At 34.4% G+C, this 15,299-nt stretch overlaps 1 protein-coding gene across 9 annotated transcripts in view; it reads left to right on the forward strand.

Annotated features, from left to right (window-relative positions):
- LOC126891622 (fatty acid CoA ligase Acsl3) overlaps positions 1–15,299 on the forward strand; it is a 153,762-nt gene that overhangs the window by 84,860 nt on the left and 53,603 nt on the right. For all 9 annotated transcript variants that reach the window (XM_050660836.1, XM_050660832.1, XM_050660837.1 and 6 more), the window contains one exon: positions 8,055–8,193. In XM_050660836.1, the coding sequence (XP_050516793.1) occupies positions 8,059–8,193 (135 nt within the window). In that variant the 5' untranslated portion in view covers positions 8,055–8,058. The remainder of the gene's footprint in view (positions 1–8,054; positions 8,194–15,299) is intronic.

Genomic DNA, 15,299 nt, shown 5'->3' on the forward strand with positions numbered 1-15,299 from the left:
AATGGATGTTAAACTATGTTGCTCTTGTATCATCTTTTCTTTTATTGACGCCTAAGCATAGAGCTTTGCATCAGGATAAACGGACAAAGATTAAATATCAGTCAGTATGCAGGTGATACTGTTTTAATTACTGATTTGGACCATAGTCTCCAGCTAATGTTGAATGGAGTCTTCTTCTTCTTAACGTGCCCTATCAAGTCCCCTTGACGTTGGCGATTAGCATGGCGAAACTGTCTCTGTCTCGAGCTATTCTAAATAGTTATTCTGCTTTTTTTATTCATGTGCACTCCCTGATATTCTTCAACCAAGAGGCCTGCTTTCTACCAATTTCTCTGCGTCCTTCGATTTTACCCATCATAATAAGTTGAAGAATATTATACCGGTCTCTCCTTACTACGTGGCCAAAATAGGCCATCTTTCTATATTTGATGTTATCAAGCAGCTCGCGGGCAGCATTTGCTCTCTTAAGGACTGCCACATTTGTCACTGAGAATAGAGTCATTGTGAATCGAGTCACTTGAATAGAGTCACTAAGAGAAAACTAGCCTATATAGAAATCTTGGCTTATAATGAAAGAAGAAGCAAAGTATTTTGGAAAAGAACTATAAGCAGCAATTTATTGTTTACCTTTGCAGATCTTTACTACTTGCAGGCGTATCCTCCTCCTAAGTGCCTTCTCCATTGATCAATGTGTCAAATTTCCTCTTTTCTGGCCTTGGCGAATTAAGTAATTTCCTGTTGTGTGAGTCCAATCTCTGATGTTTCGTAGCCAAGATTTTTTCTTTCATCCTATACCCCTTTTACCTTATGTCTTGCCCTCTAATATTACCTGGAGCTGCTCAAATTCTTTTTGGCGCATTATGTGTTCTGGATATGACATCTTTCTAATTTTGATAGTATTGACCAGATGAGGATGTTTGTTTATTATTTTCAGTATTTCTTCATTCGTTGTTCTGCTAGTCCACCTTATTCTTAACATTCGGCGGTACATCCACATTTCGAATGAATTCAATTTATTGACGTCATACTGTTTTAATGTCCAGGTCTCACAGCCATATATTAATAGCGACCACACGTAACACTTTAGTGTTCTAGTGCAGTGAGTATAATCACAACGTAATAAAAATATTAGTGAATAAGGACGCAATTTCAAACACTGGTAGCATAGACCAGAGATTTTTGCCTCTGTCCTTAAATTATATCATTATAATTATTTAGTTTTGTTAATTATTTTATTAATCTGTGGAATTTTTTTTATATTCCAATGGCCACGTTTTGTTTTTGACAATTCAATTGTTCCTTTTAATTGATAAATAGATTAAAATATAATATTTTACTTGGATCTGATTGAAAATGATCTTTGATCTTATATTATTGTTTCCAAAATCTAAAGTACTGTGCATAACTAAACAATATGTATCTACTGCTATACTAGATTATCAATGAAACATCTTCAGGTGTTCATTTTGATTGATAAATTTTGTTTTAAAAAACCCCAATACACATGACAGCTGACGTCCTACGCACTGACGTCCAGTAACTTCAAGCTCTTGCTGGAGTTTGGTTACTCTTATTATTATATTCGTGTCTATAAAATAGCTCTATATTCTCTATAGGTACTCTATAATTTGTCAGCTTCTTCGTAATAGCCAATATATGCTTATTCTCAGAGCCTTGTTTCATTGCCCTGTATCTTTTTAATAGGTACCTACATCTACTACCAAACAAATAATACAATATCTCTAATATAACATTAAATAAGTGAAATCGATATGTGCAGATTTTCTTTCATTATTTTTTATGCATCATTTGTTATTTGAAAGTATTTATTTTATTCACTGCGTTTAGAGTTGTCTAGTACATCGGTTCTTTTTGAGTTGTGTACCACAAAATTCTTTTAAATTATTTTTGGTACCACCTAATTGAAATACCTATCTAGCTAAGTAATCTAATTAAATACAATTATGCTGGATTTTGGCTGTATTTTTGTGTTTTATGTAGCACCGCAAATAATGATATGTACCTACCACCAGTGGTACATGTACCACAGATTGAGAACCCCTGAGTCTAGTCGTTTTTTCGAGTGAATCTCAATTCCTTAATATTTCAGTATAATCTGCAATTCTGTCCAGTTAACGTTTTCCATCCTTTTTTTGCCTCTAAAAATTCTTGTTGCACAGAATGGGAAGAGGCAGAGGACATTTGACCACCATTAAAAAGAGACAAACAGCATGTTTGGGGCACATACTTAGTAATGATAAGTACGAGTTGTTGCAGCTGATTATGAAGGGTAAAATCGAAAGAAAAAGGGATCCTGGTAGACGACCAAAAATATACTGGCTGAAAAGCATTTGCGACTGGACCTGGTTAAATACACAGATGCTTTTCAGAAAAGCAGAAGATAGAGACGAATTTGCAATGGTTATAGCCAACCTTCATTAGTGGAATCGGTAGTAGAAGAAGAAGCAAGATTCAATATTTTAAGAATGAGTCAATTAGCTAGATGTAGTGCGTGGGTAGCTAAGACAGTTCTAAACTAACTGGGAATCAATTTGATTCCAGTTGTCACGGTACGAAATTCATTAACATTTTCGCTTCGCCCTGTATTCTAAATTCGTTAAAATCATGTTTGTGTTTCAGAGGAGAATTGTTGAATTCTCACAAATATATCGCTTCAGAGATAAAATGTGTATTACGTAATTCGTTAGTTACGCGGTGTTATTTTGGAGAGTTATTCAGTTTTTCGTTTCTCACAATATTAGATCGATCATCGACAAAAGTGTTTATATTATTTTGGATCGACAAAGGGATTTTAGCCATAAATTCTTCGATAAGTGGTTTTTGGCGACCGAAGTATGTTTATCTAGGCTGGGAATGTTTATATAAAGCAATAATATAGCCCTGGTAAACGTCCACAGGCCACAGCTGTGGAAAACGTTGATTCGGCATTATTCATGGGAATTGTACAACCTTTTTCCATTAATAATGCCGAATCAACGTTTTCCATAGCTTTGGCCTATGGACGTTTACCAAGTCTATATTATTGCTTTATATAAACATCCCCAGCCTAGATAAACATACTTCGGTCGCCAAAAACCACTTATCGAAGAATTTATGGCTAAAATCCCTTTGTCGGTCCAAAATAATATAAACACTTTTGTCGATGATCGATCTAATGTTGTGAGAAACGAAAAACTGAATAACTCTCCAAAATAACACCGCGCAACTAACGAATCACGTAATACACATTTCATCTCTGAAGCGATAGATTTGTGAGAATTCAACAATTCTCCTCTGAAACACAAACATGACTTTAACGAATTTAGAATACAGGGTGAAGCGAAAATATTAATGATTTTCGTACCGTTACACAGTGCCTTCGAAATGTGGGTATAAAGAAGAATTCTTCGTATGTCCTAGACAGAACACAGAACCAACCTATTAATTCTGGCGAAGTATCTAAAAGACGGGCTATTAAAAATATAAACCCAGAAAAAATAAATTACTTTGGTCACATAGCAAGAAGAACGGGGAGCAGGGAACTATTGGTAGTAAAGGAAAGACAGAAGTCCGAAGAACAAGAGGAATATCGGCACCACGATGGATAGACCAAATGAAGACTGGTAGGAAAATCCCTACAGGAAGCCATCCATCTGGTACAAGATCACAGCCAATGGAGACAGCAAGCTAACAATATTTAGAGTTTCATTACGCCCTGTCAAGGGCTCAAGAAAAGAGGAGGAGGACTCCAGCTCTATCTTCTTCGTCGGTTTTAGAGCCGTTTGTATACCAGCATTGATCTTCCATTATGAAATTAATTTTGTATGTACGAACTTATCGATGTCTCTGGTATTTCTTCTCTGTCTCTGGTATAACTGTCTCTGGTATTTCTTCTAATAACGTGTCTCGTATAATTTGGCTTTCGTCTCAAAGCGTTTGTGCAGTTGATCAAAATCAGTTTCGCAGACCCGTGTTGAGCTGGCCCCCCCCACTTGCAAAAATTAAAAAACAAATAGCCCTGATTTATGAGCTATTTATGAGCTCTCATATTCCGCAAACTAAAAATTTTGAGCTCGTTCCACTGAGCAGGAATTTAATACCCTAGTGGGGGGGGCTGAGTCAGCCCCCCCCACTACTTAAAAATAGGAATATTGAATCGGTTTTTGCGGCAGAATTACGAGCTATTTATGAGCTCTTGAAATTATATACTTTCGATTTTTGAGCTCATCCCCTTCACCCCCAAACAACCCTTTAATTGATTTAACTTAAGAGAAAGATGCTGAGAAAACTTAAAATATATCGTATTGCGGATATAATTCATATAGCTTATATACTCTAAGAATAAACTATTAAATCAAGAGCATTTCGATTATTGAGCTACAACCCCTTCGCAAGAAAACCACCCTATCTTCCCGGCTTAAGAGAAAGTTTTACTTAAAATGCATTAAACTAATTATTTGGCGACTACATATCATTTAATAATTTATAACCTTCCAAATTACGCGCATTTAGATCAGTAAATTGCAATTTATTTTGTATAGCGCAGTCACTGAAGGCAAAAATCAACGATTACCTTCAATTTCGGTGAACCTTCATCGATTTTCACAAAAATTGGTCAGTAGTTAGAGGATACGTCAAGAAACAAAGGTGACATGGTACCACCTTGCGCCTTTACCCTGAGGGTGGATACCGCCCCTTCTCGGGGGTGAAAATTATTTTATAAAAAATAAATGCACAAATCAATAAAAGAACAAATTAAAAGCAAAATTCATTATATAAAGTTAATAAAATAAGTCAATACTTTTTAAGTTATTAAAGATCAAAGATTTTAATTATTTGTGAAAAAATGCATGTTTTGGAGAGGTTTTTTGTAAATCACTGAAAAACTTTAAGTTTTTACAAAAAAGTTAATAATAGTTTAATTCGTATAGCTTATATTCTAAGAATAAACTCTTAAATCACGCGTCTTTCGATTATAGAGCTACAACCCCTTCGCAAGAAAACGACCCCATATTCCCGGCTTAAGAGAGAGTTGTTCTTAAAATAATTTAAATTAATTATTTTTCGACTACATATCGTTTAATAATTTATGAGCTTGCAAAATATACGCATCTCAATTATTGAATTGCCATTTTCTTTCTATAGTGCAGTCACTGAAGGTAAAAATCAACTATTACCTTCGATTTCGGTAAATCGCCATTTATTTTCACGAATTGACAATAACAACTTGGGGTTTTAGCCTGGGGTATATGTCACCCCTTCTCGGGAGTGAAAATTACTTTATTAAAAATAACCCCACAAATCGAGAGAGGGACAAATTGTAAGCAAAATTTGTTATATAATGTGATTAAAATAAATCAATACTTTTTGAGTTATTAAAGATCAAATATTTTAATTTTTGGAAAGAAAATGCATGCTTTAGAGCGATTTTTCATAAATGACTCAAAAACTGTAAGTTTTTACAAAAAAGTTTTCATCACTAAAATTGAAGCTAATAAAAAATATAATAAATTGCTTACTTGAAAAACCCTTTAATGTTAATTTAAAATAAGTTATTGGTAATTAAATGTATATTTTTTTCCGCGACTGTTCAAATCTAAGGGTTCAAGCTTAAATAACGGGAAAGAGATGCATTTTATAACACTTAGGTACTAAATACTTGTCGAAGTACTTAGAAATACCTATGAAAAATAAGATCCAGAAAAAGTTGATAGTATCAAAATCCGCTCAAAAATTTTCGTGAAAATGAATGGAGATTTACCGAAATCGAAGGTCATAGTTGATTTTTACCTTCAGTGATTGCACTATAGAAAGAAAATGGCAATTCAATAATTGAGATGCGTATATTTTGCGAGCTCATAAATTATTAAACAATATATAGTCGACAAATAATTAATTTAAATTATTTTAAGTACAACCCTCTCTTAAGCCGGGAATATGGGATGGTTTCCTTGCGAAGGGGTTGTAGTTCAATAATCGAGGGGCGCGTGATTTTAGAGTTTATTTTTAGAATATAAGCTATACGAATTAAACTACTATTAACTTTTTTGTAAAAACTTACAGTTTTTTAGTGATTTACAAAAAACCTCTTCAAAACATGCATTTTTTTCACAAATAATTAAAATCTTTGATCTTTAATAACTTAAAAAGTATTTACTATTTTATTAACTTTATATAATAAATTTTGCTTTTAATTTGTTCTTTTATTGATTTGTGCAGTTATTTTTTATAAAATAATTTTCCCCCCGAGAAGGAGCGGTATCCACCCTCAGGGTAAAGGCGCAAGGTGGTACCATGTCACCTTTGTTTCTTGACGTATCCTCTAACCACTGACCAATTTTCGTGAAAATCGATGAAGGTTCACCGAAATTGAAGGTAATCGTTTATTTTTACCTTCAGTGACTGCACTATACAAAATAAATTGCAATTTACTGATCTAAATGCGCGTAATTTGGAAGCTTATAAATTATTAAATGATATGTAGTCGCCAAATAATTAGTTTAACGCATTTTAAGTACAACTTTCTCTTAAGCCGGGAAGATAGGGTGGTTTTCTGGCGAAGGGGTTGTAGCTCAATAATCGAAATGCTCTTGATATAATAGTTTATTCTTAGAGTATATAAGCTATAGGAATTATATTCGCAATACGATATATTTTAAGTTTTCTCAGCATCTTTCTCTTAAGTTAAATCAATTAAAGGGTTGTTTGGGGGTGAAGGGGATGAGCTCAAAAATCGAAACTATATAATTTCAAGAGCTCATAAATAGCTCGTAATTCTGCCGCAAAAACCAATTCAATATTCCTATTTTTAAGTAGTGGGGGGGGCTGACTCAGCCCCCCCCACTAGGGTATTAAATTCCTGCTCAGTGGAACGAGCTCAAAATTTTTAGTTTGCGGAATATGAGAGCTCATAAATAGCTCATAAATCAGGGCTATTTGTTTTTTAATTTTTGCAAGTGGGGGGGGCCAGCTCAACACGGGTGTTTCGCAGTTGATCAGTCCAGATAGAGTAAAACGCCAATCAGAACATCACGCAGTGTAAAAGCGATTTTTTTATCGGTCACATGTAATCAGATACTGAATTTAAAACACAAAAAGTTTTATCTTAACGTTTAGTTCGTGTTTTGCACGTGAATGTTTTATAAGGAAAATTCGCATATTTTTATCTATGTATAAAAAGGTGTAAGGTTGGCTATAACCATTGCAAAATCGTCTCTATCTTCTCCTTTTCTGAAGAGCGTCTGGGTCTTTAACCCGGTCCAGTCGCGAATGTTTTTCAGCCAGGATATTTTGTCGTCTACTAGGACCTCTTTTTCCTTCGATTTTACTCTTCATAATCAGCTGTACTCATACTTATCATTTCTAAGTATGTGACCCAAATATGCTGCTTTTCTCTTTTTAATGGTGGTCAAAAGTTCTCTGTCTCTTCCCATGCTGTGCAACACCATTTCGTTTGTAACATGATCGGTCCACGGTAATTTTAAAATCTTCCTGAAAAGCCACATCTCAAAAGCTTCTAGCTTTGTCATTAAGTCAACATTAACGGCCCAAACTTCGACACCATAAAGAAGAATAGAGTGGATATAACATTTTTCCATCCGATATCGGATATGGAGTCTTTGGTTACTCAGAAATTTCCACATCTTAAAAAAGGCTGCTCTTGATTGCTCTATTCTTGATCGAATTTCGGATTTAGATCTTCCGTTATCCAGACTCCTCAGTATTGCTCCTAGCTGGTTGATTAATTTAAATCGCGAGCAATGGAATACATAATATAGAGTTGTAAATATTAAATATGAAAGAAGCAATTTTGTAGTTCATAAATAATTGTCTTCTGTACAAAGAAGAAACTTAATCCTTTTTGTTGAAATATGTAAATTATTGTCAGGTAGACATTCAGCTTCGAAGCTCATTGCTATTCCGGAAATCGGCGTGGCGCACGTCGATCGACATCACGACAGCTAAGGCACGATGTGTCTTAAAACACGTGGAGAAATACTATTTTTGGATCTGTTTTTGATTCCAGTAACAAAATTTTCTTTTCTTTTTTACAGGGATATGGATGGCGTTGGGTTCACCATAGCGATAGGTGCGCTGAAGGCCCTAGCATTCGTGTACGACGTCCTCACGTTCCCCGTATACATAATCCTCCAGAGGCCATGGCGGTTACGCCAACTGTCCAGAAGCATAAAGGTCAGTTTTACCCATCCAGTTTACCTATTTAATGATATCGGCCTAGTAATGCACGCTTTGGTGGGTGAACGTATCTTTTAATATGAATAATAAAAGCAAGTCATAACGTGTGAAATGCTAATATTTGACGGAAGTTTGAAAATTTTGGAATTTTCGATGTTTTATTATTTTGGATGAAAGTCATAACTTCAAGAATACTGTCTGAACATTTCAGATACTCTTCTGTAAATTACTCCGCGATTCAAAAACATATTCCATTGTGCATCACTTTACGATTTGACAGACCAAAACGAAATTGAAAATGAAAGTTGGCAAAACTTTAAACGCGTTTTTCTCAAAACGGCTCGTTTAAAAGGTGGTGAACATTGTAACGCACAAACTTCTTGACCGAATCACCTGAAATTTTGCATAGATTTTCTCTAGACATTTCGTGGGATAACGCTGTCCAGATATTTTTGTTTTGTGCTTATTTTATGTTTAATATGTTGATTTTCACCCTTGTTTTACACAAAAATTCGTTATTTTGACTTCCGAGTGATACCAAAATATGCAAAAATCATTGGAAAGAAGAGTATTATAGATAAAAGTTAGATTTAAAAAGTAAAAGAAAAGAGAATCACGTACTGGAGAAAATGTCAGTACTTAGGTACTGGACTTTTCTTATGTCTTCTTCTTAAGGGGCCTATCCGGATGTTGGCGATCAGCATGGCTCTCCTAACTTTGCTTGCTGTTATTCTGAATAGTCCGGTTGTCGATGTATTAAACCACTTTCTCAGGTTTTGAAGCCAAGATATTCTTCTTCTCCCTGGTCCTCTCTTTCTAAATACCTTGCCTTAAAGAACGAGTTGCAACAAGCCATATCTCTGTTCATTCCTCATAACATGGCCAAGATATTCTAGTTTGCGCTCTTTGATTATAATCTCGCATTCCTTGCCTATTCTACGTAGAACCTCAACATTTGTCACACCAAGTCACACGATCCACCTACGAAATTCTCAAAATGCGCCTGTAACACCACATCTCGAATGCCTCGAGTTTTCTCAAAGAAGCCTCGGAAAGTGTCCAGGCCTTTACTCCGTATAATAACGTAGAAAATACATAGCATCTGATGATAGAGATTTTGGTAGCAAGAGGTAAATCGTGACTTCTGAAAAGAGACTTCATCATTATGAACGCTGATCTCGCTTTTCTTATGTAGTTATTTGATAATCATATAAAAAAAATGCAAAATCTAAGACTACCGTTTTTCCAGACACAACATAGCCTTTGTACGTAATATTTAGTGAATATTACAGAGGCATCTGATAAGAGGTCATTCCCAATATTAGAAAATAGATAAGAAACGTAAATATTGTATATTTAGTAACGGTTTTGGTAGACGATATTAAGTAATTACTACAGCATGACGGAACAAAGTGTTGAAATAATATTTGTACTTTTAACCTCTATAATCTCTGGTTTATGGTACTGAGATATTGATAAAAAAGAGGATGATGTACTGTCAAGTGGAAAATACAAGTGCAAACGTCTTTAGATATCAATAAGGAAAAAAAGACCACCTACACGATGGACAGGACAACGTCAGAAGGGTCGCTGGCAATTGGGTGCAGAAATTTGAAGAGCCTTAGAACTAAAAGAGAGTATTCTTCATGTAGTTCCTTCTCCTATCGGAGGTTGGCTATCCTAACAGCTATCCGTAACCTATTGGCGGCTGCTCTGAAAGGATCTATTGAGCTGCAACTATACCACTCTCTCAGGTTTCTCAGCCAGGAAATTCTTCTTCTACCTATGGATCTTTTTCCCTTAATTTTACCTTGCATTATGAGCTTTAATATCTCATATTTGACACCTCTGGTAATGGGTCCTACATATTCCAAATTTCTTTTTATTTGATGTTATTTATCAGCTCGCAATCCTTTTATAGCCTTCATAACACTTCTGCATTTGTAACTCATTGGATTCATGGTATTTTCAAAATCCTTCTACAACACCACACCTCAAATGCTTCCAACTTCTTTATATTGTCTACTTTTAGTGTCCAGCTTTCCATTCCATACAACAAAGTCGAGTACACGTAGCATCTTAAAGTTGTTGTCCTCAGCTCCAGAGGAAGGTCTTGATTAACAATTTTTTTTTTCATTTTTATAAATGCTTGTCTTGCAATTTCAATGCGTGTCCTGATTGCTCTACCTTTCTACTTGTTTTCTCTCGATATCTAGCCTTCCTACTGTATGTTGCTTAGAAATAATCATGAACTTGGTTTTCTTGACGTTCATTATTTTTGTAGTCCATATTTTATACTGACTTGATGTAATCTATTTATAGCCCAATAAATGACCGTTTTGGAGTGTAATTTCCAGGGGCAACTCCGAATTGCATGACAATTTGGATTTAGGTTCTACTTACCCTCCACTTCAAAGTTGAATTTGTGCCGTTGGTTGCTTTTACTTGGGGGGTGACATTTACCCCTTCTCGGGGGGTGAAAAACGCGTGTTTAAAATAAGGCTGAAAATGGATAAATTGACTTATTTTAAGCACCTTTTGTTCTACAGTGCGTCCATAAAGTAACGCATAAATTCATTATTTCGTAAACCGGCAACTTTAAGGAAAAATGTCGAAACAGGTCGATTTTTATTTTTAATTTAAGATTTTTTGGCATATAAATCATACTAGTGACGTCATCCATCTGGGCTTGAGGACGTAATCGATGATTTTTTTAAATGGGAATAGGGGTCATGTGATAGCTCATTTGAAAGGGTATTCAATTCTGTATTCACTAATATAAACATTAAGATAATTATGTATACAGGGTGTTCAAAAAAATGTTTTTTAATTAAATTAATTGAGACAAAAAGAAGAATGTATGTAATTTATTTAATACAAAATACGTTTTACTGTTGCCAGAAAACAGAAAAAAAATGGTTACTTCACAAATCAACATTGATTTTCGCTTAAACGAAATGTTTAAAGTGCCAAGAGGCAGGTGGGTTGGAGCTTTAATATTGAATTTAAGCGAAAAGCAATATCTATTTGCCAAAGAAACAGTTTTGCTGTTTTCTGACAACTGTAAAACGTATTTTGAATTAAATAAATTATGTACATACATTCTTCTTTTTGTCTCAATTAATTTAATTTAAAAAAATTTTTTTAAACACACTGTATAAATAATTATGTTATTATTTATATTATTGAATGAGAATTGAATACCCTTTCAAATGAGATGTCGCATGACCCCTATTCTCATTTAAAAAAATCATCGATTACGTCATCAAGCCCAGATGGATGACGTCACTAGTATGATGTATAAGCCAAAAAATCGCAAATTAAAAATAAAAATCGACCTGTTTCGGGATTTTTCCTTAAAGTCTCCGGTTTACGAAATAATGAATTTATGCGTTACTTTATGGACGCACTGTATAAAGTTTTTTACGTAAGTCAATACTTTTCGAGTTACTCGCGATTTAAAATGTTGATTTTTCGACAAAAAAACTACGTTTTCAGACCGTTTTTCCCAAATAACTGAAAAAGTAAATATTTTATCGAAAAAAATATTTTTAGCAAAAGTGTAGCCTATAAAAAAACGAAAAAAATGATGTACCAGTAAAGTCTACAAATTGAGTATTAGCAAAGTTGTAGCTCATGAAAAATACGTTCTTATTCGTCTAATTAAAAATCGAATAATTCAACGCGAAATCACCGAAGAAAGAAGCATTTTTTGGGAAAACCTTATTAACAATTTCAAAGTATCGAAAAAAAGCTTATTATTTGTTTTTTACAAAAGTTTACAGCATCAAAAATAAACAAGTTACACTGAAAAAAAAGTTGGCGCCTTTTTTTTTGGTAAAAAAAATCGTGAAAACCTCCCTCTATTTAGCACCCTAAATGAAATTAATCGTTTGGCTTTACCATATATTTTAACTGTATGTGTATTGTTTATATGATCTGTAAGTTTGATTGGTTTGAAGTGCTTATTTTTGAAAACATTTGGTATTATAGTAAAAAAAAGAATTTTCTAAAAAATTTTGAAAAATTTCATTTTTTATCTTAAAGAGTAAAGAAATGTAGGTTTTGCTTTTATAAATATGCTAGTTTATTTTGTTTCTCCGTAAGACAAATATTGGTTAATATATGGCTGTTCAAAATTTGCATACACTCATGATTAGTGACCCATTCAAGCTTTCTCAATTAAAACCCTTTCAAAAATAAACACTTTAAACCGGTGAGACTGACAGATCATATAAAAAATAGATAGGTAAGTAAATTGTTTGTAAAGCGGTAGTGATTAATTTCATTTGGGCAGCTAAACACGGCGAGATTTTCATGATTTTTTACAAAAAAAAAGAGGGCCAACTTTATTTTGAGCGTAACTCGCTTATTTTTATTGCTAAAACTTTTGTTAACAATTGAAACAAAGCTTTTTATAAACACTTTAAAAAAGTTTAAATGGGTTTTTCCCGAAAAGTGCTTAATTTTTCTGTGATTTCACCTTGAAATATTCGATTTGGAATTAGACCAATAAGAACGTATTTTTCATGAGCTACAACTTTGTTTTTATTTGATTGATAGACTTTACTGATACACCATTTTTTTTGGGTTTTTTATAAGCTACACTTTTGCTAAGGATATTTTTTTCGATAAAATATTTACTTTTTGAGTTATTTGCGAAAAACCGTCTGAAAACGTAGTTTTTTTTGTCGAAAAAATCAACATATATATATATATACACCGTTTTGTAGGCGTCAACGCCCTTCCGGTAGGGATCTATGGAGGAGTGTCACCGAGCCGCAAGCCCTTATCCCTTGCCGTACTGCTCCTCCATAGGCCGATCAGACACCAGCTTATTCCAGACCAAGTCGTAGATTCTTTTTAGAATTTTAGACTACGACGTCAGCCTTTTTATTTTTCTATTCACCGGGCTGGGGCACGAACCTCGATCGTCTCGACCGCATATCCACTATAGATTGTCAATCGTGCGCCTCAGTCCGCTTGGCTAATCTGATCGACATATTCCATGGCAAATAACTCAAAAAGTATTGACTTACTTAAAAAACTCTATAGAACAAAAGTTGCTTAAAAGCAGTCAATTTATGCATTTCCGGTCTTATCTTAAACGTATGTTTTTTCACCCCCGAGAAGGGTTGACTGTCACCCCCCAAGTAAAAGCAACCAACGGCACAATTTCAACTTTGAAGTGGAGGGTAAGTAGAACCTAAATCCAAATTTTCATGCAATTCGGAGTTGCCCCTGAAAATTACACGGTATCGCCGAATTTCCTGTTCATTTACTGGGCTATTACTAATCATTGCAGTGCTTCTAGACTAGACTGTCTGCAAAAATAGCGGTGTCGTCTGCGAATCTTATGTTGTTCAAGATTTTGCATTTATTAATATACCGGGAGAAATTAAGGAAGGCTTATGTTCAACTTTGGACGCAGAAGGCTAGATGATGAAGGAAAAAATATAAGAGTGAAGGAGAATTTGTCCTATTATGCTTTACTGTAACCTATTCCATTTTGCATTTTGGACATAGGACTCCCATTGTCTATAGTCCGTCCGCTATAACTTTTCCCATGCGGTACGATTCATTTTCAATCAAATTAAGTCAAAACAGAAAGTGAAACGTACGCCGATGTGTGTAGTATATAGAGTATACAGTATACAAAATGTATATACACATCGACGTTCGTTTCAATTTATGTTTTGACTTAATTTGATTGAAAATGAATCATATTGCATGGGAAAAGTTATAGCGGACGGACTATAGACTTCTAGACTCTATACGTCTCCGTCCAGAGGTTGGATAGTCTAAACATGGGCTCCGCCAGGATCATTTTCAAGGGGGTGTGCATCTGAATGTCAGAGGGCGCATTTGAATGTCAGGGGGTTCATCTGAATATATACTTATTCTCTTTATTCTCTTATTCCTCTTTACTCCATGCAGAGCATAGGGTGTCAACTGTCTGGCTCCATTCTGTCCTATCGTTTGCACTGATCTTTATTTCTGCCCAGTTTTTCCCAATAGCATTAATTTCTTTCCATATGGTGTGTATTCTAGATCTTGCCTCGCTATGTGTCTCAGGTCCTCTTAGTGTGTGCCCCATCCAACTCCATTTCCTTCTGCATATTGTTTTAGATATAAGTTCTTGTCCATAACTCTTGGTTTGATCAACCGAATATATACATACTATTAACCAATATAAAATATAGAAGTATTTTCTTTCCCAAAAGGGGTTATAACGTCACTCCCTGCATCCCCTAGTACTGCACTGCTGGCGTCCATGAGTCTAAGCGTTATTTTTTCTGCATTACGTATTCCTTGTTTCTTTTTAAGTCCCCATTATCGATAAAATGATCTCTGTCTGTCCAAATGGATGCGTTCTGTCATAAAAGTCCAAAGGAATTACTTTTAATCTGTTGAGCGATTTAAAAATAATCCTGAATGGATTACTAGGAATTAGAACATCGCGCATATAATGGATATTGTGGAAGTATTTAAATATTTACATACTTTATACAAACCGATTTTGGTTGTAAGCCAATTATAGTATTGATCTTTTCAGGATCAGTTGGATTTTTTCGCTTGCGTTCATAAATGACTTGCTTTTATTATTTATTGCGTATTGTAGTGTAATTGAGTAAAACCTGTAAATGGGAACTTTGTCTTTGATGTTAACCGGGATAGTACTTTCCTAAGTAACGTTGGATTTGGAGGGAAAGTTGGGTTTACCATTGTAAATTTTAAGAATGTTGTTAAACATTGATAAAATAGTGAATTTTTTTACTGTTTAAAACTTTAAACAACTTTTAAATAATAATATTTACTTTATTTACATATTACTGATATTAATGGTTGTTTTTATTGTAAATTACCACGAAAGCGGAGCTGCAAGTTGTGAAAGCCTTTAGCTTCTATATTCTCGGATAGTTTTCTATTTTTTTCTAGTTAGGTATTTCGCTTGGTATTCCAGTCTGCTGTTCCCATTTCTTTGATGTTCCTTTGGTCTGCGATTGTCCAGAGTCTTGGTCGCTTTTTTATTTTCTTCCTCTTGATAAAAAATAGTTATCTATTTGGTCTACTACTTTTAGAAAGATCCTTTTTTCAAACGT

The sequence above is a fragment of the Diabrotica virgifera genome, chromosome 9 (assembly GCF_917563875.1).
Source record: "Diabrotica virgifera virgifera chromosome 9, PGI_DIABVI_V3a".
NCBI classification, from domain to species: Eukaryota; Metazoa; Arthropoda; class Insecta; order Coleoptera; family Chrysomelidae; genus Diabrotica; species Diabrotica virgifera.